The following is a 26,178-nucleotide window of genomic DNA, read 5'->3' as shown; positions in this document are numbered from 1 at the left end:
ACATGAAAATTAAGTAAAATAAATGTGTGAAATAGAAAGATTACAAATATTTATAATAATTATAAATTTAAAAAATGGACCAATTTTAAAAAAAAAAATTTTTATGCACAAACCATGAAATTGGACCTTGTGACTCGGAGTGGGGGTGTCTAGTCCTAGGGTTCCAAAATAAGTAGAGGATGTGTCACAAGCTGCATATGCGTGAATCAGGTGTCAAGGTCATACCAAATGGATTGAACTAAAAATTCAAAGGTCAAAGGTGGAATTGTACCGGCCACTTTCCTCTCCCGATTTCCTGTTTGCCCTTTAACTTTCTTATTCCATGATGGATTGTCAAAATGACAATGTTCAAGATGACTTAGCCAGGGTCAGGAGGTGATGTGCACAACACCAAGGTGAAGGTTGTAGAAGGTAGAACTGTCATATGGCAGTGTGTCGGAAGGCATCCCAGTCATGTGGACACATTTTTAGCTCATCTGTCACAAAGTGACAGGGTGAGCTTTTGTGATCGCTTTTCGTCAGGCGTCCGTCTGTCCGTCGTCCGTCAGGCGTCAGTCCGTCGTCCGTCCGTAAACTTTTACTTTAAATGACATCTCCTCATAAACCACTGAGCCAATTTCATCCAAACTTCACAGGAATGTTCCTTTGGTGTTCACCTTTAAAAATTGTTCAAAGAATTTAATTCCATGCAGAACTCTGGTTGCCATGGCAACCGAAAGAATAAACTTTAAATATCTTCTTTTAAAAAACCATAAGAGCTAGAGCTTAGATATTTGGCATGAAACATCTTCTAGTGAGTGTCTACCAAGTTTGTTCAAATAAAAGCCCTGGGGTCAAAATTGGCCCCGCCCCAGGGGGTCATTGATTTTCGCTATATGCATAAAGTAAAAACTTAAAAAATCTTCTTTTAAAGAACCCAAAGAGCTATAGCTAAGATATTAAGCATGAAACATGTTCTAATGGGTGTCTACCAAGTTTGTTCAAATAAAAGCCCTGGGGTCAAAATTGGCCCCGCCCCGGGGGGTCATTGATTTTCCCTATATGCATATAGTAAAAACTTAAAAAATCTTCTTTTAAAGAACTCAAAGAGCTAGAGCTAAGATATTTAGCATCAAACATGTTCTAATAGGTGTCTACCAAGTTTGTTCAAATAAAAGCCCTGGGGTCAAAATTGGCCCCGCCCCAGGGGGTCACTGATTTTCCCTATATGCATATTATTGTAAAAACTTAAAAAATCTTCTTTTAAAGAACCAAAAGAGTTAGAGCTAAGATATTTAGCATGAAACATGTTCTTATAAGTGTCTACCAAGTTTGTTCAAATAAAAGCCCTGGGGTCAAAATTGGCCCCGCCCCGGGGGGTCATTGATTTTCCCTATATGCATTTAGTAAAAACTTAAAAAATCTTCTTTTAAAGAACTCAAAGAGCTATGGCTAAGATATTTAGCATCAAACATGTTCTAATAGGTGTCTACCAAGTTTGTTCAAATAAAAGCCCTGGGGTCAAAATTGGCACCGCCCCGGGGGTCATTGATTTTCCTTATATGTGTATAGCAAAAACTTAAAAAATCTTCTTTGAAAAAAACCCAAATAGCTAGAGTTAAGATATTAAGCATGAAACATCTTTTAGAGAGTGTCTACAAAGTTTGTTCAAATAAAAGACCTGGGGTCAAAATTGGCCCCACCCCGGGGGTCATTGATTTTCTTTATATTTGTATAGCAAAAACTTAAAATCTTCTTTGAAAAAACCCAAATAGCTAGAGTTTAGATATTAAGCATGAAACATCTTCTAGTAAGTGTCTACAAAGTTTGTTCAAATAAAAGCCCTGGGGTCAAAACTGGCCCGGCCCCAGGGGTGTCATTGTTTTTAACTATATGTGTAAATAGTAAAAACATAAAAAAAATCTTTTTAAAAAGCCCAATGAGCTAGAGCTTAGATATTTAGCATGAAACATCTTCTTATGGGTGTCTACCTTATTTGTGCAAATGAAAGCCCTTAGGTTAAATTGGCCCTGCAACGTTGGGGGGTTGGGGGGTTGGGGGGGCCTATATACAGGTGAGCGACCTCAGGGCCATCATGGCCCTCTTGTTAATTATTTATTTATATATTTTGAATCTGAAATCTTTATTTTAGAAAGCATGTTGAAAACCTGTGTTTGAGACCTCCAAATCATAACCTCAATCTAGTTAAAATACTTGTCTTTACTTCTTGAACTTGTCTTCTGCTGTAAGAATTGGAACTATCAGAGGTCAATATCAGGGGGTATACCTTTCCTAAATAATTAAATATGACAAAATTGTCAAGATTTGAAACAGTTAAACATCAGTATATGAGTTCTATTTTCAGTTATCATACATGTAAACACCCATCCCAATACCTTAAATATGGGGACTTCTTGTGTTATAACAAATAATGAAGTTAGCAGCTTAAGCCATTAGAATTAGGCTTTAAAAATGAATAAAGTGATTTCCTGTCACCATAACTACGAGGATATAATAAAGCAAGCTTTAATGGAGCCAGAGGAATCTGATAAAAGGATTCTGTGTTGGGAGCAAATTGAAAACACCTAAATAGTAGGAAAGAATTAATACATCATTTAAATCTATGATGGTACCCAACAAATACAAAACAGATTGGGAAACAATTTATAGACAGACATTTCCACATCCTTTGATATTTTGGCACTGTTACAAAGGAAAATTTCCCAAGGTTTTACAAGGTTTAATCCTGTCACAAATGTGAGGGAAAAAATTATGGCCAGTGACTGTTTACTTGCAACTTTTTTGGACTTAAATTCCGGCAAAATTGTTAACATGTGTTTACTTGCAGCTTTTATTTGTTCCATCGGATTATCTTTGGATTAATTCTGAATTATTTCATGGGCTGCAGAATAATTATAGAATGTATACATTCCTCTTACTACTCCCCCACCCCCAACCCAACCCAACCCCCCCCCCCCCCAAAAAAAAGGGAAAGAAAAAAAATAATTAAAATAAAAGAAGTTAAAGGTTATGTATGGTAATAAAATTAACTAAAAGAAAAAAAGGAAAAACAAAACACAAAGATTGGCAATTAATGTTATATGAATCTAATAATGTAAAGTGAGATAAGCTATTATTAAAGATCATCGACATTCACTAATGTAGCTATGGTAGTTTTTATGATCATGACATATTGTCATATACATGATTTCACCGAAAATAAGCAGTTGTTATTGGCAAGGATAATGTTTTAATAGTTCATTTGGAATACAATACTGACAACGTTACATTCTACATTCGTATTGATGAATATAAGGACGAGAAATATATTTTAGATTAATATGTAGAGGATCAGACGCAGATCATTGACAATTAGTTTGGAATGTTAGATGATTATAACAAAATATATGATAACTGTGAAATTATCGCATCACTTTGAAATACAACAATATTTATGTGTTATCACTCTATGTGGAGATAAAACTATCATTTTGTACTGCAGGAATATAATAATTGTATGTGGACAGATATAGTGCATATTATATATTAAATATAATTTGATGATTATAATTTTTTTTTTCACAAAAAAAAGTTGTTAAATTGAAAGAAACATGAACTTTTTTTGCTTTGGAGCAATGGATAAAAACTGTTTATTATTAATTAAGATTAACAATTAAGGCAAGGGCTATAACTCTTTATTGCCCATTTTATGTTTAATAAAATGTATTTTTGCCTCAAAGGAAGTCTATTTTGAATCAGTAAGATTTGATATTTACATCTCCTTGTAGTGTAATACCAATATTTATTGAGAAAGAAAAAAAAAAGATTTTCGAGACAATTTTACGATTTCATAAATATTTGTTATAATCATTTTGATATTTCTTAAAATTTACAAATCATAAGCAAGGTATTACTGGGACTATGATTGTTGACATGTGTAATGTTATTGTGTATTTTTGTTAGGAATATCCACCATAAGTATATCTAGGAATTGATTAATGTCTTGCCGGAAAGTGTTCCTGCTCAGAACATAACACCACACATTCATTGCTTTGCATAATCTATTAATATATATATGTGTGGGAAATATTAGAAGTTACGCTAGGTGTAATTGATAATTAAATTTAGCGAAATTAATGCGACAATGAACGGTAATCTGGATGATGTTTTATGTTTTCTTGGATTGATTTTTTCCCTTCTATACAGGAGATGTACAAGTGATTAATGGCACATTGAGAATTGTTAACCATTTTCTGAACTTCAAAGTTCTAATTAAATATTAACAAGGGAAATAACATGACTGAAGTCAGCCAGGCTTCTGTTATTGATGAGTCATTGTAAGGATTATGTGCAAGCTAGGAGATCGATAAAAATTTTATAATCAAAATTGAGTTACTTTACTTTAAAGAAGGGCAATAGGTTAATATGCTGTTTGAACACTTGTTCTGCTTGTAAGGGGTCTGTTCATTAAAAATATAATGAAGTTTGTGTTGCACATAAAATTGTTAATGAGGAATAGCTTTTTTAAATGACTCTAAATTGGAGTTACAGACCTTTGTTTATTACTTACATAACTTAATTTGTTTTCCTCTAGCTTGATTTCTATTAGATTGTTACAATGTCATGACAAATTAGGCCAAGTTGTGCATAGTATTGACTGAATTATACAGTTATTGCCCTTTATAAATAGAAACTTCTTAGAGAAACTACTTTATTGGACGGTCTAGATTTGGGTTTACGGGGTTGGTCTTTTAATGCCCCATTACTATTTGACTTTAAAGTGAGGCATCTAAAAAACAAAATAGGACTCCAGCAGAAGTTTAGGTTGTAAAGTTCTTGGGAAGTACATGTATATCACTAGTGATTCAAATCATTAATCTTTGATATATGTTAATTATTGATTTTACTATTTTCAGTCTTAAATCGTTTCTTAATGTGAAATGACAAGTCTAAGAGAACTTAACTAGATTGAACAACTCTTAAAGACAAAAGGAGAAAACAATTGCATATATCCCTCTCAATAATGGACTGAACATGTTGTTCCAGCTATAATTAGCTTTTCTTTTCCTAAAATATTAACTGTTTTAGGGGGGGAAAACTCGGAAAATACAGAGAAAGACATAAGTGCTTATATAGGGAGGATATAGCAAATATTCTAGTGTTTGCTGGCTTTGTATGCTAGTTTTGAGAAAATTTGATTCTTAATTCTTGTTGGGTATTGTGCTTGAGTATAATTGAATAAAAAAGAATGGAACCCGAATTATATAAGAAGAGGAGTTTAAAACATAAGAGAAGTTTATTTGAGAGGATGCGTGGATTTCGTTCAATGGATGAGCATAGACCAGGAGAGGTAATTTACATATATATTGCTGTTTTTATCACATACATATTGATGTTCTTACTAGTTTCATAGGTCAAATTAAATTAACCTCAACAACATCCCTGCCCCCTCTAGCCTCTGCTGAATTTGTATGAATGTGGAAGCAACTTATGCTATGATATTTACAGTATTTTTTATCAGAACATGCCCAGTAACTAATGATATATTTTACTGACAATAAGTCATACATTAGTGGTCCAACGTCTTATAAAATGACATATTTAGCTGACAGTAAGTCATACTGTTATATGTGTTGTATCTAATGCTTTGATGTATTGTGTTAATAAGTTACCTTCGTTAAATAAAGAGTTTATTATTATTATTATTATTATTATTATACCATTTAAAAGTGGCCCAACGTCTTATAGACATTGGTTCAAATCCCGCAAAGGACATTAATAAACCTTCTTGGAAGGAAACTATCCAACTTGTTTGTGGCACAATCTATTCAGCTGTGGTCTTGTTTGAATTGATACACAGTAAGGCCGGTATCTTAGGGCTCCTGCACCGGTCAGGCTGGAATGTTGGTTGTCACATGACCGTGATATTTAATCCAACCACTAACTGGGAGAACACAAACTGGGTGAACACTAACTGGGTGAACACTCACTTGATGACACTCACTGGGAGAACACTAACTGGGTGAACACTAACTGGGTAAACACTAACTGGGAGAACCCTAACTGGGTGAACACTAACTGGGTAAACACTCACTTTCTGGGAGAGCACTAACTGGGTGAACACTAACTGGGTAAACACTCACTTTCTGGGAGAACACTAACTGGGAGAACACTAACTGGGAGAACACTAACTGGGTGAACACTAACTGGGTGAACACTCTGTGATAAGTATGTAACTATTTTAATACAGAATACTTAACACATGATATAATAAATCATACATGGAAACAATTAACTTATAATTATCAGATAAGTGTATGTCTTAGTATAGAACACTTTAAAATAGGTGATGAGTATTATAATGCAGAAAATGTCTGCCAATTTGTGAGAAGATCTATTTATAGATATTGCTAGAAAATGTATTCTTTTTTGTGCAAAACTGTTTACATTCCTTGAAGGAATCTGTATTCTGCCATTTACTTAAAATTGACAAGAAAACTAAATGCAGTTACTTTATATTTATTATGCAGCAATAAATTTCCCTTCCTGGAACACAAATTGTATATGAATTACTGTTGTTTGTTGTATTGGCATTTGTTGTCTGTATTTGTTCCATAAACAGATAAAGAGAACATCCAGTAGAAGCTTTGAAGTCATAAAATTTGGTCTAGGACATCTCTAGCTATTGATTTAGTACCCACTTGCTTTAACACTGCACCTTATTTATATGTGAGCTTCAAATATGAGAACATAAGGAAATTAGACCATGGTAAATGTGATTTGTTGTTGAAACAGATGGTGGTATGATATATAATATTGACATATGTTGGTAGATAAACATTTGTTTGCATTCCTATTCTTTAAACACTTTGCTTATTGGTATTTCACATTTTTTCCTGTTCTCAAAACAAGCAAAGACAAAGAATTATACACATTAATAGTTCTAGAATAGAATTTTTATTCCTGAGAATGTACAGTATATATTTCCCAAGGCAGTGCTTTATTTTACCCTGCTGACATTGTCTGACAAATGAAAGTGATGATGTGTGGGGGGGGGGGGGGGGGTTAGTCTTATTACAAATATGGTTAACAGAGGTCAGGTTGGCAATATTTAATCTCTGAGATCAATAAATTCTGGAATGGTATTTTTGTCCTAATAATATAAAGTCTATAGATATGAACTGTTGCCAATTTTGGGGCAAATGTTTCATATATTTGGGCTGTGGTGTTTGTGTGTGTGTGTGTGTGTGGGGGGGGGGGGGGGGTTGAGTTTGTCATCTATTTAATGCAAGTGTTTACAAAGTGATTAAATACATGCTTTGACAATGTAAAGGCTGTTAACAGTAAAGACAAGTTTTGACAATCTAGGAGTTAACATTAAATGAATTAAGACAAATGCTGACGATGTATGTGAAGCACTTGTTGATAGTGAGCTGACTGGCAGTTAATCCAGGCAAGTGTTGAAAATTCCATTAAAGGCAAATGTTGACAATCTTTGGGTTACCATTTAATGAAGGCAAATGTTGACAATCTTTGGGTTGACATTTTATGAAGGCAATTGTTGACATCTTTGGGTTGACATTTTATGAAGGCAATTGTTGACATCTTTGGGTTGACATTAATGAAGGCAAATGTTGACATCTTTGGATTGACATTTAAATGAAAAGCAAATGTTGACATATTTGGGGTTGACATTAATGAAGGCAAATGTTGACATCTTTGGATTGACATTAAATGAAAGCAAATGTTGACATATTTGGGTTGACATTAATGAAGGCAAATGTTGACATCTTTGGATTGACATTTAATAAAGGCAAATGTTGACAATCTTTGGGTTGACATTTTATGAAGCAAATGTTGACATCTTTGGGTTGACATTAAATGAAAGCAAATGTTGACATCTTTGGGTTGACATTAAATGAAGGCAAATGTTGACATCTTTGGATTGACATTTAATAAAGGCAAATGTTGACAATCTTTGGGTTAACATTTAATGAAGGTAAATGTTGTCAATCTGTGAGTTGACATTTAATGAAGGCAAATGTTGACAATCTAGGAGTTGGCATTTAATGAAGGAAAATGTTGACATCTTTGGGTTGACATTTTATGAAGGCAATTGTTGACATTTTTGGGTTGACATTTAATGAAGGCAAATGTTGACAATCTTTGGTGTTGACATTTAATAAAGGCAAAATGTTGACAATCTTTGGGTTGACATTTAATGAAGGCAAATGTTGTCAATCTGTGGGTTGACGTTTAATTTTAACTGTGTTCAAGTTCACATCAATTGTTTAATAGAAAGTGCAGATCACAAATTTTTTTCTGTTTACCTCTGAATGCTAGAACTCTTTTTATTAAGGAAACCACGCATTTCAGAATTGTTCATATATTATTACATCATAACATAACTCATAAATATACTGTCTGGCTTGTCTGTCATTCTTGAATTATTCATTAAGTTTAACAACTTTTTCTGTTGATGGACTTTTTTTTAGGTTACCAACTTCATATTCTAACAATGCATCATTTTAGGCTGATTTTTACAGTCGATAATACATGGTCTAGATTTATTATTTATTCCAAAGCCAAGAAAAAATCTGTAAATTCAGTCTTATAGAGACAAATGATGATACTTATTATTCATATGAAGTATTGTTTTATTCCTTAACCTGCTAAATTTATATAATGGATTTGCCCAACCTTGCCAGTAACACTCTATTCGAAATGTAAGGGATTTTAATATCAGAAATAGAGCCTGGTCAGACTGTATAAGAGTTGTGGGACTTCAGTATTTATTGAAGACAGTACAAGAGAATTTACTCTTAACACTTTTCAACCATTGAGTTTCAAAAAGCTTAAAATATATAAAGTTTGAAATTCTAACATGGATTAAGTGAAAAGTCTGCCTAAGTTGATGATGCAATATATTCAGAATTAAATTGATTATTGATTGTTTGTGTGAGGGATTGATGTGAAATTTGCACAAAAGCTATTGGTTCAGACCTTTATCAACCATTACATAAATATCAGAAAAATATTTCCAGTCTAAATCGGGTCATGTCAGAAAACCTCACTGGAGTCCCTTTAAGTAAATATTAGTTCAGGTTTGTTTTAAGTAATGAACTAATTTATTTTTAATGGCAACAGCAAAGAATGAATGAAGACTGTTTAAATTAGCAATGGATTCTTAAAAAATGATTTTATAGTTTTTTTTTTACTATTTCAGAGTGAAATTGACAAGAATTATATGTGACAATCTGTTCTTTTTAACAATATGTTGAATTCATGTTATGTAATTTCCTATTTTTCTAGAAGTGCACACCATTTGTATGAATAATTAACAAATGTTGTATGCTCATTCCAAGATTGATTGTTGGTAAAAAATCACAATGTTGTTAATATACCATGTGGCATATGTTTTCATGTTTGTTTCAAGTTTCAATGCAATTCTCATTATTTATTTATTCTATTTTCTCATTTCAGGTAAGTGATCTTTCAAGTTATATTCAGAGGGCAGATGTGAAAATCATGTATGGTAATGTACTCCCTACTAACATAGTATTACACTCACAATATTTACTAATTGCCTCTTACTAGAACAAAGATATGTTCAAAACAAGTTTAAATATTCATTTCTATATTTTGTTAAAAAATAAAATTTCAGTCTATATTAGAAAAGTAACATTTCATCAAGCATAATTTTTCACATATAAATTTAGAAACTGATAAATTGGTATGCAAAATGGGTCAAAACTGATCCCTATAGTTCTTGCTTTTCAAGACTGACTTTCAGTCTGAATCACTTGAAACTGAAAATTGTGTAAAATTATAATAATCAAAAATCTTTTTTTAAGTGGTCAGTATTAGATAAGATAAAAGTTTGTAAGGTTATTTGACAGCAGTCAGTTTAAAGTTTGTAAGGTTATGTGACAGATATCAGTTTAAAGATTGTAAGATTATGTGACAGCAATAATATGAAAGTTTGTAAGGTTATGTGACAGCAATCAGTTTAAAGTTTGTAAGATTATGTGACAGCAATCACTTTAAAGTTTGTAAGGTTATGTGAAAGAAATAATATGAAAGTTTGTAAAGTTATGTGACAGCAATAAGATAAAAGTTTGTAAGGTTATGTGACAGATATCAGTTTAAAGTTTGTAAGGTCATGTGACAGTAATCAGTTTAAAGTTTGTAAGGTTATGTGAAAGAAATAAGATGAAAGTTTGTAAGGTTATGTGACAGCAATAAGATGAAAGTTTGTAAGGTTATGTGACAGCAATCAGTTTAAAGTTTGTAAGGTTATGTGACAGATATCAGTTTAAAGTTTGTAAGGTTATGTGAAAGAAATAAGATGAAAGTTTGTAAGGTTATGTGACAGCAATAAGATGAAAATGTGTAAGGTTATGTGACAGCATTCGGTTTAAAGTTTGTAGGGTTATGTGACAGATATCAGTCTAAAGTTTGTAAAGTTATGCGACAGCAATCACTTTAAAGTTTGTAAGGTTATGTTACAGCAATCAGTTTCAAGTTGGTAAGTTTAATGTGACAGCAATCAAATTAAAGTTTGTGAGGTTATGTGACAGATATCAGTTTAAAGTTTGCAAGGTTATATGAAAGAAATAAGATGAATGTTTGTAAGGTTATGTGTCAGAAATAAGATTAAATGTTGTAAGGTTACGTGACAGCAATCAGTGTAAAGTTTGTAAGGTTATGTGAAAGAAATAAGATGAAAGTTTGTAAGGTTATGTGACAGTAATCAGTTTAAAGTTTGTAAGGTTATGTGAAAGAAATAAGATGAAAGTTTGTAAGGTTATGTGAAAGAAATAAGATGAAGTGTGTAAGGTTATGTGAAAGCAATAAGATAAAAGTTTGTAAGATTATGTGACAGCAATCAGTTTAAAGTTTGTAAAGTTATGTGACAGATATCAGTTTAAAGTTTGTAAGGTTATGTGACAGATATCAGTTTAAAGTTTGTAAGGTTATGTGAAAGAAATAAGATGAAAGTTTGTAAGGTTATGTGACAGCAATCAGTTTAAAGTCTGTAAGGTTATGTGACAGACATCAGTCTAAAGTTTGTAAAGTTATGTGACAGCAATAAGTTTAAAGTTTGTAAGGTTATGTTACAGCAATCAGTTTACCAACACAGCAATCAGTTTAAAGTTGGTAAGGTTAATGTGACAGCAATCAAATTAAAGTTTGTAAGGTTATGTGACAGCAATCAGTTTAAAGTTTGCAAGGTTATATGAAAGAAATAAGATGAAAGTTTGTAAGGTTATGTGTCAGCAATAAGATTAAATTTTGTAAGGTTATGTGACAGCAATCAGTTTAAAGTTTGTAAGGTTATGTGAAAGAAATAAGATGAAAGTTTGTAAGTTTATTTGACAGCAATCACTTTAAAGTTTGTAAGGTTATGTGAAAGAAATAAGGTGAAAGTGTGTAAGGTTATGTGAAAGAAATAAGATGAAAGTTTGTAAGGTTATGTGTAAGAAATAAGATAAAAGTTTGTAAGGTTATATGACAGCAATCAGTTTAAAGTTTGTAAGGTTACGTGGCAGCAATCAGTTTAAAGTTTGTAAGGTTACGTGGCAGCAATAATATGAAAGTTTGTAAGGTTATGTGACAGCAATAAGATGAGTTTGTAAGGTTATGTGGTGGTCCTAACCCCCACCACTCAAACAGAGAAATTTTTTTGCTTGGTCAAAGCAGTGGTATTATTTCTATTACAAAAAAGTGGGCAATATTTCCAACCTGCAGCATGAGGGAATTTATAGGGGATTTTCTCAAATTTTTCCCATCTCCACAGTGAATTAAGTCTTTATCAAGCCTTAGATAATCCAAAGGTTCTCACTTTAATACCCTGAGACTAACAGGAAATAAGGTTTACAATTGACTGGTGCAAAATGATAAGATTATATTTTTACCATGTGAATTTTAATACCTGACAATATTTAAAAGATATTGTATTCACTGTAGATACTTCTTTTAGATACTTCTTTTTTTTCTCTCTAATATTTAAAATCTAAATGTTCATTTGAACAGAAAGACAGCTTTTTATGTGCACATGTACTTACATTAGTTGACACCATATTATTTGTATGAACTTTATTTTTTACTACTGAAAATAGGTGAAAGGGTGTTTATGTAAATAAACATGTTGTGTAAGTGACCAGATCCTCACCTTATGGTACTAACTGACCGGTATAAACTATGCTTCTATAATTTATGTTACAAATATATGTCAGAGGCTGTCAGAGCTTAATGTCTTAGTAGTCAGATCCACTCTTGTTTTGTTATTTCAACTATCATACATGCGTAGTTATGAAAAGATGTTCTTTTATTTGTCTAAAATTATTATTAGCTTATAGATTTATAAGTATACATAAAGAGGGCATATAGCTTATAGATTTATAAGTATACATAAAGGGGACAGGTAGCTTATAGATTTATAAGTATACATAAAGGGAACAGATACCTTATAGATTTTTAAGTGTACATAAAGGGAACAGATACCTTATAGATTTATAAGTATACATAAAGGGGACAGGTAGCTTATAGATACATATACATAAAGGGGACAGGTAGCTTATAGATTTATAAGTAAACATAAAGGGAACAGATACCTTATAGATTTATAAGTATACATAAAGGGGACAGGTAGCTTACAGATACATATACATAGAGGGGAGAGGTAGCTTATAGATACATATACATAAAGGGGACAGGTAGCTTATAGATTAATAAGTATACATAGAGGGGATTGGTAGCTTATAGATACATACATAAAGGAACAGGTAGCTTATAGATTAATAAGTATATATTAAGGGACACATAGCTTATAAATTTGTAAGTATACATTCTTGGATAGGCAGCTGATTGTTTTATAAGTAACCATTTAGGGGAAATGATCATTTCACATTAATAACAGATAATTCATAGATTTATGAGTAGTTCATAAGGTACTGTATTAAAGGTAGTTCATAGATTTATAAGTATATGTTTAGGGACAGGGAGTATACATTAGGTGATAGGTAGCTTATATATTTATAAGCAACATAGATTTATGAATAGACATTTGGTGGGTAGTTAGGGGGAAGAAAAGCATATAGAGTTTTAAATGGACATTTGTTTGAGCCTAATAATTTAACTGATATACAAATTGAAAAGAAAGATTATTTACAAGGACAATAATTATATTGTGATGCTGCTTACTTATGATAGGAATTGACTATAAATAATATTATAATGCTATAAAAATGATATAAAAACTATCATTTACTACACTAAACTGCTTGACAGCACCAATAAATCTGCCATTTGATCTATACAAGGTCTCCTATGATAGGAAATGATACTTTTATATTTGAGTTTTCTCTATTTACATCTGTATATATGTAAAAGCAAGGACATTTGTGACAATGATTTTGCAACAGCATGTTGTTTGATGTTAAAGTATAAATGTAGTGTCTCTGTGATAATAAGTACATACACATAACAAAACATGCTAAGGAAAAGTTTGAGGATTAAGAAACATATGGAAAGACGGAGGTCATCCAGTTTACATGATCTGCGGGTAAATTAAAATTACTTATTAACTTGAAATTTTTAAATGTAATGAGTGTTTCTTCTATAAACATGTCCTTGTAGATTAGTTTGATAGTATGAACAGGATTTCTTATGTAGATTTAGGTATATTTTTATGCCACCGCAATCTGCGTTGCGGTGGCATATAGCGATTCACCTGTGTGTGTGTGTGTTGTGTGTGTGTGTGTGTGTTATATAGATTATATAGTGAACTTAAAAAATCTTCTTGTGAAAAACTACTAGTCCAATTTCAACCAAACTTGGCAGGATTGTTCCTTGGGTGAAGGGCTTACAAAGTTGTTCAAAGAATTTCATTCCATGCAGAAATCTGGTTGCCATGGCAACCAAAAGGAATTATAAGAATAAATTTAAAAAATCTTCTTGTAAAGACCCAAAAGGCCTAGAGCTTAGATATTTTGCATAAGGCATTGTCTGGTAGACCTCTAACAAGATTGTTCAAATTATAGCCCTGGGGTCAAAAATTGGCCCCGCCCCGGGGGTCATTGATTTTTCACTATGTACATATAGTAAAAAACTTTAAATACCTTTCTTGTAATAACCCAAAAGGCCTAGAGCTTAGATATTTTGCATAAAGGCATCATGTGGTAGACCCTTACCAAGATTGTTCAAATTATAGCCCTTGGGTCAAAATCGGCCCCGCCCCGGGGTCTTTGATTTTCGCTATATGTACATATAGTAAAAACTTAAAACACCTTCTTGTAAAGACCCAAAAGGTCTAGAGCTTAGATATTTTGCATAAGGCATTTGTCTGGTAGACCTCTACCCAGATTGTTCAAATTATAGCCCTGGGATGAAAATCAGCCCCGCCCCAGGGTCATTGGTTTTCCTTATATGTATATAGTAAAAAAACTTAAAAAAATTCTTCTAGCAATTGACAAATGCTAGAGGTTAGATATCTTGCAATGAAACATTGTGTTGTAAACCTCTAGCAAGATTGTTCAAATTATAGCCCTGGGGTCAAAATTGCCCCCGCCCTGGGGGTCATTGATTTCAATATATACATATAGTAAAAAATAAAAAATCTTGTGTCAAAATAAGCCCCGCCCCTGGGAGCCATAGGTTTATCTTATATGTATATAGTTAAAACTTAAAAAATCATCTTCTCTAAATTTACAAAGGATAGAGTTAAGATATTTTGCATGAAACATTGTGTAGTGAACGTCTAGCAAGATTGTTCAAATTATAGCCCTGGGGTCAAAATTGGTTCCGCCCCGGGGATCATTGATTTTCATTATGTACATATAGTGAAAAAAAAAATATTTTTGTCAGAACGTTCAAGATATAGAGCTTTGATATTTCATATATAATATCATCTATAGGTCCTCTACCAAAGTTGTTCAAATGTCAAAAATTGGCACTGTTGGGGGCAGTGATACTCATTATGTACACATATTAAAAACAGAAAATAAAACAAATGTTTGATGAATGGGAGAAAGCTATAGCTTAGATATTTGACTTGAAATGTTGTTTGGTGGACCTGTATCAAGATTGTTATTAAACCCTTGGGTCAAAATTATGCCTTGCCCAAGGAGACAGTGACCTACTTTCTTGTCCTTTGATGTACAGCAATGAAATTTTGACCATGTGCACAGTTTTAGTTGTAAAATTGAACTTTGATTTAGATTTTGATGATGTGACCTACTTTCTTGTCCTTTGATGCACAGCTATGAAATTTGAACCATGCGGTGGCATAGCATTTTTCTCAAATGCAATCTTGTTTTTTTTCTTCTAAGGATTTAACATAATGTAATTTTATTAATTCTATTTTGTTTGAAAACGATTAGTACATAATAGTCCCTGAATTTCAAAACCAAAAGGATTGTTAATACAGTTACTATTTGTTACAGGATCTACAATATCTAAATATGTTAATGACTATACAACTACCTTTGTTGTGGGTATAGAGCCAGGAGTACCTGCACATCCATGTGGTCAGACCAGGCTTGATACTGCTGGCAGCAGAAATCTCAATTTTACAAATATTACTGAAATCATTTCAACTATCCAAATTTAATTTATGAAAATTCTTTCTTTTTTCAAATTCTGAAGGGTAACAGTTAGTTTACAAAAAGAGAAGGAAGTGTTATTTTAATTGACAATTTTTATAGATTTTAAATAAATGATGGTGTATAATTAGAACAGCTGGCACCCCTGAATGGCTTGTGTGGCAGATAATCAATATTTCATACCATTAGGTTTTATCATATTTTTGTCTTGAATCATGTAAATTGGCTTTTGTGGAGTTTTTTTGTTTGTTTCATTTTTGTTTGTTGTTTTTTTTGTTTTTGTTTTTTTTAGAAAATGTTACAGATTAAATACATATAGAGGGCTGCAATTTTTGCCTATAATTTGTCTGAAGTTATGGTATAATCTTGTGATGTAAATATCTAAGGGAGATAACAAATTGACTGTCTTTCTTTATCATGTTTAAAATCGATCATGACTACAGACCAGTTCAATCACATGACCAATTCAATAATAGGTCACAAAAATCTTTGTACTTTTTATCTTTTAAAGATCCATGACTTATCTTCCGCACAATGAATTATCTCAATTTTTACTATTCAAAAAAACCAAGTATACAATTTTTGCTATTCAAAACAGAAAAATTGCCTTATAATTGAGGGAAAAATAACGAAACCACAAAATTGTTCTGCTCTGCTGAACTGAAATACTCAAGTTGTTTTTTGTTGTTGGGGAAAAATTAACCTCAGTGTTTAGATGGTCTGTTAAAATTTCAAGCATATGTTAAGGATTAGATTCTAACTTTGGACAGAGGAGAACAAAGTAATTTCTACTGTGGAATAGAACTTTTGAATTGAACTGTAAGCTACACGGTGAGGGATATTGAAGAAAATTATTTGTTTATCTTAGTTTAACTGGCCAATTGGTCAATTTTTGTGCGAATTATTAGCAAAATTAACCTCATTTGAAACCTTCATTGAGGTAAAGTAGGAAATTCTACAGAGTTTTTGGAATTTTGATTCTTAATTAGTGAGTAGTTTATTCATTTCTTGTGTGAAGTTGTCACTTTATGTTTGAACAACAATGGTTAATAAGGAAGCTATATGGCCTTAGTCTTTCAAAGTTGAATATGATAAAGGGGTGTATTTTCTCAAATTTTCACATGAAAACTGAAAAATATTGATTGAAAATTGTAATGAAATGCACTATATTGAAGAATACATTACATTACATTACATTACATTACATTACATTGATAAAATAAGGTAGAAACATAGACCAGTTTCTTTGTTCACATTGCCTTAGGGTGTTATCAAGTGTAAAGGTTAGGTGTTGAAACACCACATCATATATCATGTTCTATGGTATAGGTTAATAAATATACTTGATATACATGTATACATAATATAGGTGAAAATGTAAACATGATTATGTGACTTATATTTGATGTAACATTACAGCTGTAATTGAATTTCTGTTTACTATAAATGAAATATTTACATAAAGCATTTCTGTTATATAGGAATTAATGTAGAGGACAAGGAACAGTTTTGTAGCACAGAACGGTTATATTTATAATTCTGAGACACTGTTAGTTGTATATAGAAAAAAAGCACAACTTTTTCTTGAAATTATTTGAAATATCTTAACTATATCATTTATAAGTCACCCCACTGCATGCACACACATAAAATAAGGTATGGAAAGTGCCAGAATGATTGTTCAGCATCTTTATTCCATGTCTCAACATTATTTTCTTTTTTTCGAAATTTTGTTTTTCATTTTTTTGTACCATTTTTTTACATCTCACATAGTAATTGTTCTCTTTATTTTAGGTATGTATACCTTTAGGGTCAGAATCTGCCCCACCTGTATTTGAATGGGGTTCTGGGTTTACCTTCTATGTATGTAGTAAAATCTTAAAAATTAAGGTTAAGGTTTAGATATTTGGCACAAAAATCATCCAGTGGACTTCTTACAATGCTGTTCAATAGTATCACTAGGGTCAGAATTGATCTTCTTCCCCTGGGGGTCTTTGGTTTTCCTTATTATTTATATGGTAAAAACTTTAAAAAAAATTCTAAAAGGGCTGGAAGTGAGATTATTTGGCATGAAACAACATCTTATGGATCTCTGACAAGGTTGTTCTAATTATGTCCCTTAGATCATGGGTTTTCCCTTCATGCACGTCATAGTAAACTATTAGAAAATCTTCTCTTAAAAACCATGTAGATTTGGTGTGGCGGTAAGTCATGACTTGGGTCAAAGATCAAGAACACAATGACCTTGACCACTAAAACCATTTCCAACTCATAACCATAGAGAATGTTTTTCCAGTCTGACTTTATGTGAGTCCTTCGAGGCCAATGCCAATGCCCCCCCCCCCCCCCCACCCCCTCTCTGTTTTGTACTTTGAATACCCCCTGCCCCTCTTTCTTTTTTTTTACTTTTAATACATGTATTAATTTTTTAGCTCGACTATTCGATAAGAATAAGTAGAGCTATTGCAGTCACCCGAGCGTCGGCGTAACCACTTATTAAAGTTTTTTGTAATAGTTCAAATATTTTCAAAGTCCATAGACATATGGCTTTGAAACTTTGCACACTTGTTCACCATCATGACACAACCTGTAAACAGGAGGAGGTAACTGTATCAAGACTTGACAAAATTATGTTTTTCGACTTACATTTTCATTAAAGTATTTGTAATACCACAAATATTTTCTAGGTCCATTACAATATGGCTTTGAAACTTTGCACACTTGTTCACCATCATGACCCCAACCTGTAGACAAGAGGAGGTAACTCTATCAAGCATTTTGACAGAATTATGCCCCTTTTTCGACTTAGAATTTACGTTAAAGTTTTTGTAATAGTTCAAATATTTTCAAAGTCCATTGACATATGGCTTTGAAACTTTGCACACTTGTTCAACATCATGACCCCAACCTGTAAACAGGAGGAGGTAACTATATCAAGCATTTTGACAGAATTATGCCCCTTTTTCGACTTAGAATTTACGTTAAAGTTTTTGTAATAGTTCAAATATTTTCAAAGTCCATTGACATATGGCTTTGAAACTTTGCACACTTGTTCACCATCATGACCCCAACCTGTAAACAGGAGGAGGTAACTGTATCAAGCATTTTTTTTACTATCAAGCACTAAGAATAGTCGAGCGTTGCTGTCCTACCGACAGCTCTTGTTTGGATACCATGTAAAGCATTATAATTAATATTGTTCCCTGTATGAGGCTTGTCATTTTTCATGTCTACAGATCACTCACCTGAGATCATGACATTTCACATATAAAGTACAAGAACACAAATCATTTATTTATATTATGACAATAAGTTGAACTGAGAGTCAACACAAGTCATTATTTATAATACTTATACAAAAAATTTCCTTAGTATTCCCAGTAATGAGAAAATCTCGTGATTTATTTGTTATCACAGTTCACATACACTGCTCAAAGTAATAATGACTTGATACAGACTGTTTGCTTCTACAGTTGTATAATGTCCTACCTTATTTACAGTCATGTCAGAGCTCCTGGGCTTCTTGTTTCTTGACTCCATGTTCACTGCACAATGTAAACAAGTAAAATTTCAAAGACTGAAAATTTTGATACCCAGTCTGATGTGTTGTTAAACATCACACAGTATGTGTTATTAAACATAATAAAGTAATCTAAGCAAAATCATTATGACAATGTACTTTGATCATCAACTGAAATATGTGCAACTAAAAAAGCTTGGAAAAAGGGAAAACACACCAAATTTCAGCATTGAATGTATGTATGAATGAAAGGTGTATACTGGATGACTGGTGTCAGTAATTTAAGTTAGACTAGTAGGGTATTGTATATAGTCACTTATTTAGTTTCACAAACTGACCAGATTATACAGTAACTTCATCACTCTTTGCACAAGAGTAACTAAGACATTACTGTTTACATAAGTCACAGATAAGATAGGTAAATCTTGTTTTTGTACCTGTTGAGTTACCTTCCCTTGACATTGATCATTTTCTGACTTAAGTCTGGACCTAATGTATTTCTTCCTGAATTATCAGGAAAGCTGTTGTTTATTGATGACTAATGTGATTGAATAGGGTAATATCTGGATTTGATGACAGTTTCCATGAGATCTGTACATCAAGTTAATTAAATTTGATAGAAAAAATATCACTACAAAGTGGCAGTTTCAATTAATCAAATTAGCTTGCATTGTTACATATTAAAGTATGTTGAGTTTCATTGTTTTAACCTGATATGTTTCAGTATGAAAGACCACGAGGAAAAAGTGTAGTAAGTATCTGCCGTGAATGTACCTATCTAATTATATCACATTTTTATCATTTAATATTTGCAAGTAATATAATAGGATACACTTCACTTAATACTGATATGACCACTGATGTAATAATGTACCACTGATGTAATAATGTACCACTGATGTAATAATGTGCATACAAATTTTATAGACCTGTTACTAAAGGTTACAAAAAGTATGCTAGGCTCATATCCTTTTGTCACTGTGAAGATGGAAAATTGCCATATGACCAAAGTTGACTGTATCAACAATTTTAACTTTAAACCAGTCTAAAATAACTTGATTTATGCTGCACATTAAATGTCCTGATGTTTTTGATATAGTCTAACATTTTATTACTTTTTAAACATTTTATCTTTAAATTATTGTAAAATATGCACCTAACTTTTTCACAGTATATAAATAATTTTCTCGCACTGTCTTAGCCATTGTAAATTATATATTCAGACTGTCCAGCGTCCCTAAAATTCCTAAAAAATCCTACTTTTTTTCAGTTTGGCTAAAATTCCTAAAAAAATGAAAAATTCAAAGGGAATTCCTAAAAAAGCCCTATTTTTTCACTTAAATTCCTATTTTTTTTATCTTTGTGATAAACATATTGCGAAACAACCATATTTCAATCATAACCTAATTTCGAACACAGTCTGACTAAATTGCATAATGTCACATGTTGTATTTACTTCAACTCCTGCAGAAATGCCATACTTGATTAATTGTCAGATGTTTAGTGTTATCAGAAAAAATAATAAGAAACTGTTTGTTTTAAATGGTCCAACTTTGACTATATCAAAAGAGTCACCTGTTTAAAATTGTGATACAAAAATTTCCATGGAAGTTACATTTTTATTGGCTACAGAGTTTTACCTCAGTCTAAGGTGTATTTAAAGCAACTATTTACATGATGAACCACTAAATTGCATCAAACTTTATTTAGGGTCCTTATTAATAAAATCTTAATTTGTAATCAAGTTATTTTCAAGTGATGACTGTAGAACAGATCTTTTGTAAGTGATACCAGCTGGCAGATGTAGACAAGTTTCCATAATAGCTAATTATAATGTGAGTAGGGTAAACTGGCAGTAATGATTTGATGCCTTAACCATTTTGCTACCCAATAAGCGTACTAGTCTTAAGAAGTGACACCTTCAGCTGCCTTTTTTGTACACATTAACATGTACTGAACATATGTTCTAACATATTGTGTAAGTTTTTTACAATTTGGAAAAAAAACTGTTGAAAATCATTGAAAAAACTGACACTGTTGTGAAATTTTCTACAATTTTTAGTAGCCTGATTAATCTTGAACAAATTCTTTATAGGTGTATACCCTGGTGTTTGAATTTCAGTTTAATTATTCCTTGAAATGACTTGAGTGGGTCATATCGTTTTTACTGTCTTTTAAGAAAGATCAAGACTGGTTGAAAATCTACCAACCTTAAAATGAATAAATTTTGATAAGAAATGCATTTATAGCTAAAATAAATCTAAAGCATAATTTCCCCAGGGCCCTTCCATTTATTATTGGCTAATCAAAGCTTAGCTAATTGAATATTGGTTGTTCCGGGATTCTTATAACTTTTGAAAATATTTTCATTGTAGTTATGTTTTAATGTAATTTTTCAGCTCTTTTTAAAGGCAGTTGACCAGTGAATCCATTATTTCACTGGTGACTATGGAACACTGGTAACACCTTTGCTATAACCAAACTAGAGCATTATTTGTGAGTTACTTTTGTGTTAAATATGCAAAGTTGAGCCCATATCATGGTCTTTTGAGGCCATTATTTAGTTATAAAATTCCAAATTTTAGCCCTAAAATTTCTTATATTTACCCTAAAATTCCTAATTTTAGCCCTAAAATTTCTTAAGAATTGCCCTAAAATTTGCCCTAATTTTTTGTCAGAAAGTGCTGGACAGCCTGTATATTGTAACATGGCATTTTTTTGCTCAATAAAAAGTTATTACCTGAACAAAATATCATATAGGAGATGAGAATAGCATTGCAAATAAATGATAATAGAAGATTTTATCTGGTCTAAAATGTAATGATTTAGTATAGTGTTGTAACCATTATTGTTAAACTATGTTGTTTAATTTTGTCACCATACAAATTTTACACTATTTAAATGTATATTATCAAAGATATTGTAATTCATCACTACATTAGATGTTGTTGTATTGGAGAAACTGCATCTAAAGCTCTTGCAGTAATTTCATTGCAAGCCAACATGTCACTAGTGTAAGGCAAAGCAACATCTGCACTCAGTCACATCATTTTATATGCGATGTATGGTAAACACTGATAATAAAGACTAAATGATCTAGTTATATCTAAATCATGATCTGAAAAATTAATTAAATATTTTAACTATCACATCAGTCACATATGTTTACTATTATTATGAATTCCATCGTTAATTTTGCGTTTCGTAAACAAGCAATATTAAAGTGGATTGTTTGAATAGTTTGGCCATTTCCATGGTCACTTGACAGGGTATTGAAATGACTTAATGTAGTAAGTAGTTAATTATCTAAGTTTTGACATCATTAAAGATTTATTAAGCCACCAGCAATTTTATATACTAAGAGCTAAATTAATATTGTGATAAATTGAATCTTGTATTAAATATCAGATTCAGATCTAGATAAATCTCATATAAGTTAGTTGGTTTTAATTTCTCTTTTGATGATAATGCTACAAAATCAAAAATATACTATGAATTAGTTATTTTTCCCATCCTAAAATTAAGGAAAAAATGTTTGTTTGTCCATACCATATCTTAGTGAGTAATTTCGCTAACCAACCAGTATGTTAGATATTTGGTTGATTTTTCAGCAATATTTATAACCTGTTTTAAACTTTTAAAGTAGTTTATAAAGCACCAATCAGCACTGCCATCTTTGGGATATTCTAGCTTATGTTATAACTGCAAAATTTAAATTTCACTTCAACATGAAGATGAAAATTGTTTAAAGATTTATCTCTTACAATATCAATGCATGAAACTCAAGCATGTTTCTTTTTTATTTCTGTAAAAATCAAGATATGAATCAGCACTTAGGTATAAATTTTGATTACAAGGGAGGCTACTGTGTTACCCTTGAAGCAAACACTAAGGGAGAATACTCTATTAGTCCTATTTGTACTGTTAGATATAAGTCATATAAAAGAATTGCCTTTATTGTTCTGATTAAAATCTTGTAACACATATCCCTTACAGCAATATTTTATCATTTCAGTAATCAATTCATAATCCAGTCATTTCAATATAAAGCTGTATGTATTGAAGCAACCTACATAAGAACATTGCATGACAAAACAAATTTCACCACGCTCTCTGCAATGCTTACTATTTTATATTCAAATGATTTTGCCTGCCAGCATCAATATTTTTCATGTGCATGTATTTGTTATTGTTCGCCTTACAATGATCCATATTTGCCACTTGGCTAATATTAAGTTTGATATAGAAAGTTACTTTTTTTTGCCAAATTATTGAAATTTAGTGCTGTCAGAATGTTTATATAGTACAGAGATACAGTACCAATAAAAATCAGAGTTTTTTGCCTTATATGCTGTTAATTCATGATTTTGTCAAATTGTTAATATCTTGGTTGATGCACATAATTGTGTTCATGGCTGGATATTAAATTTGTTCTTTTGTAGAAAGAATATGCCATTAATTTTGTACCTAGCAACTTGGGTCAATAAAATGAGATCTACAATTTGTACAGGCTCATTATATTGGTAAACAAATATGTAAGGGATAATTATAAATGGCTTAATTGTTTCATAGGACAATAAAGTTATTGATCTTGATTTTATCAGGTTCAGTATTGTCTTCTATTGTATTATAGAAGAATGGAGAGAGAGGCTTTAATGATGTTACTAACAATAATATAGTCTGTAACAACCAGTATGCTGCAATACATCACATAGATTATTTCAAAACTTTGTTTTGGTATTATATCTTCGTATAACAATAAATATGGTTGAAACATAAAGAAAGGATTCCAATTGTTCCTCTCTATGTAATAAAAGTATGTTAATAAAAATACTATTAATTCAAAATGGTGATCTAGAATTTATTTGTTTGGTACAGATTTTGATGATTCTGTTTCATAAAATACTGACAGCTGGAATTTAAGTGATCAGGTTATTATTTTATCACTGGCACATGATATAGAAATATTCATGTTCAACAATGGTCTATTGGCTCTTTTAGGCACATTGATTTTGAACAATGGGCCTGTTAATGCTGAGGGAGGGACTGACTTTATTGTCTTAAATTGAGGGATGTATCTGCAGCTGATAGTGTGCATTCCTGAAAACCAGTTTAGGTCTTACTCCACCAGTAAAGCTGGAAAGTCGCCACATGCTCTATACTGTGTTGGTGCCACGTAAAATCCAACAAAAAACCCTCCCCAGATTTTACCTACACTATTTGGCTATTGTAAGGAAATAAAAATATTTTGATTACCTCCCTTTGATAGTTTTTTTTAGTAAGAATTTCAGGTTGCTTCTTTTTCCTGTACTAAGTTAAAATGTCTTAAAATGTGACAGACTAATTTATTTTTGTGAAATACAATATCAAGACAATTTGAATTTGAGCACTGTTTAGATGTGATATGAAGTTTCACAAATGTGAGTTTATTTTAGGTTGAAGTGAATTTATTTTACCCCAAACACATTAAAAAGACAGCATGGGGAAAAAATGTTTTATTTAGAACCAATTATTTACAAGTTAAAATAGTCTAATATATATATTACTTGGTTATTTGGTTCTTAAGAAGTCATGAAAAATACTTATTTAAAGTAATATGATGGTATTTTAATGTAACTATCTTAATATCTCAGTATTTGTAAACATGATGGGATTTATGAAACATCCCCCATGCAGTCCACTCTTTTGTTACTGTGTACAAAAACCAGCATGCTGCATTTCAAAAACAGAAATACTATAATTAAATTCAATGGGACAATCTTTATGTGTAAACATTATTAATGCAAATGCAAATCGACTCTATTTAAACAGTTGAGAATAGAAGGCCCATATTGATTTCAGATTTGTGTCAGGGAAAGTTATGTACCAAAAAGATGTCACAGATAATATTGATGATAAATATCTGAAACTTTTCTCTTTATTTTTATCTTTGGGTTTTGATCATATGCTATGTCATTTAAAGACTTAATTCACTTTCTGTTGAAGTATGTCAGCATGAAAGATGACATTAATTTTCTATTTTTAGCTGTATACTGGTAGATTAAAAAATCAATAACATAAATAGATTTAAGTTTAGTAGTCAATTTTATATTTGAACTTCCATGGCATAGCTTACTTGAAATCACTAACGGCCCATGCCACTGTGGCTTCCCAGGATGCTTCAGGACGCTCACAGATTGTTGATGATTCTACTGGGGCCTGACATACTGCATGGGGCATCTCTCCCTCATCAGTAAAGCTGGGTATTTACAATAAAAATCCAAGTAGGAAAAAAAAAGGAAATTAATAATAATAATTTCATATCTAGAAATGATTTAATCAGATATTTGCAGGGATCATCCGTATTAAATTGATTTGTATCAGCACATTAATTGTTATATAAGACTTATATAGTACTTATTATAATTTAATCAAATGTTTAACTTAATTAATGTATTACTGCATTCCTTATTTTCTGCCTTAATCAGTATATACAATTATTTGAATTGTTCACATTCTAACTTGGTTTTTAATCAAATAAACTTTTCTTGGTCATGTGATGATAACAGTTTCATATTTGTGACTTTTCTAGAAACATTTGTAAGGCATTGGGTTGAAGGAATGCAATTCTTTTCTTTCATGTTCAAGATGAGAAACAAATCCGCAAATAACATTTAAAATAATATTAAGTTATTGATATTTTATGCAAAAAAGAAAGAAAAGATCTTATCAATTTTTAGCTCGACTATTCGTAGAATAATCGAGCATATGCAGTCACCCATTTGTCGGCGTCGGCGTCCCTGTGGTTAAGTTTTTGTATGTAAGCTGGTATCTCCATAACTACTGAAGGGAATGGATTGAAACTTCACACACTTGTTTTCTGTGATTATCTAAGATGATTGGCACAAGTCCCATAACTCTGATTTGCTTTTTTATGCCACCGCAGCATCTGCGATGCGGTGGCATATAGTGATTCATCTGTGTGTATGTGTTTGTGTGTGTGTTATATAGATTATATAGTGAACTTAAAAAATATTCTTGTGAAAAACCACTAGTCCAATTTCAACCAAACTTGGCAGGATTGTTCCTTGGGTG

The 26,178-nt window shown here is 31.7% G+C and overlaps 1 protein-coding gene across 5 annotated transcripts in view; it reads left to right on the top strand.

The window, feature by feature from the left end:
- Positions 1-5,177: 5,177 nt before the first annotated feature.
- Positions 5,178-26,178, top strand: part of LOC132713954 (5'-AMP-activated protein kinase subunit gamma-1-like) — a 119,331-nt gene continuing 98,330 nt past the window's right edge. The window contains exons 1-2 of one of the 5 annotated variants that reach the window (XM_060696683.1): positions 5,213-5,329; positions 19,829-19,855. In XM_060696683.1, coding sequence (XP_060552666.1) covers positions 5,228-5,329; positions 19,829-19,855 — 129 coding nt within the window. In that variant the 5' untranslated portion in view covers positions 5,213-5,227. Of the gene's footprint in view, positions 5,330-9,496; positions 9,515-13,459; positions 13,547-16,383; positions 16,573-19,828; positions 19,856-26,178 lie in introns of those variants that run through there. The other 4 variants (XM_060696685.1, XM_060696688.1, XM_060696686.1 and 1 more) reach the window with 4 other exon arrangements.

Source organism: Ruditapes philippinarum, unplaced genomic scaffold (genome assembly GCF_026571515.1).
Source record: "Ruditapes philippinarum isolate M1 unplaced genomic scaffold, ASM2657151v2 ctg186_1_1_1_1, whole genome shotgun sequence".
Taxonomy (NCBI): Eukaryota; Metazoa; Mollusca; class Bivalvia; order Venerida; family Veneridae; genus Ruditapes; species Ruditapes philippinarum.
The sequence above is the reverse complement of the archived record's forward strand: the minus strand, read 5'-3'. Positions and strand labels throughout refer to the sequence as shown.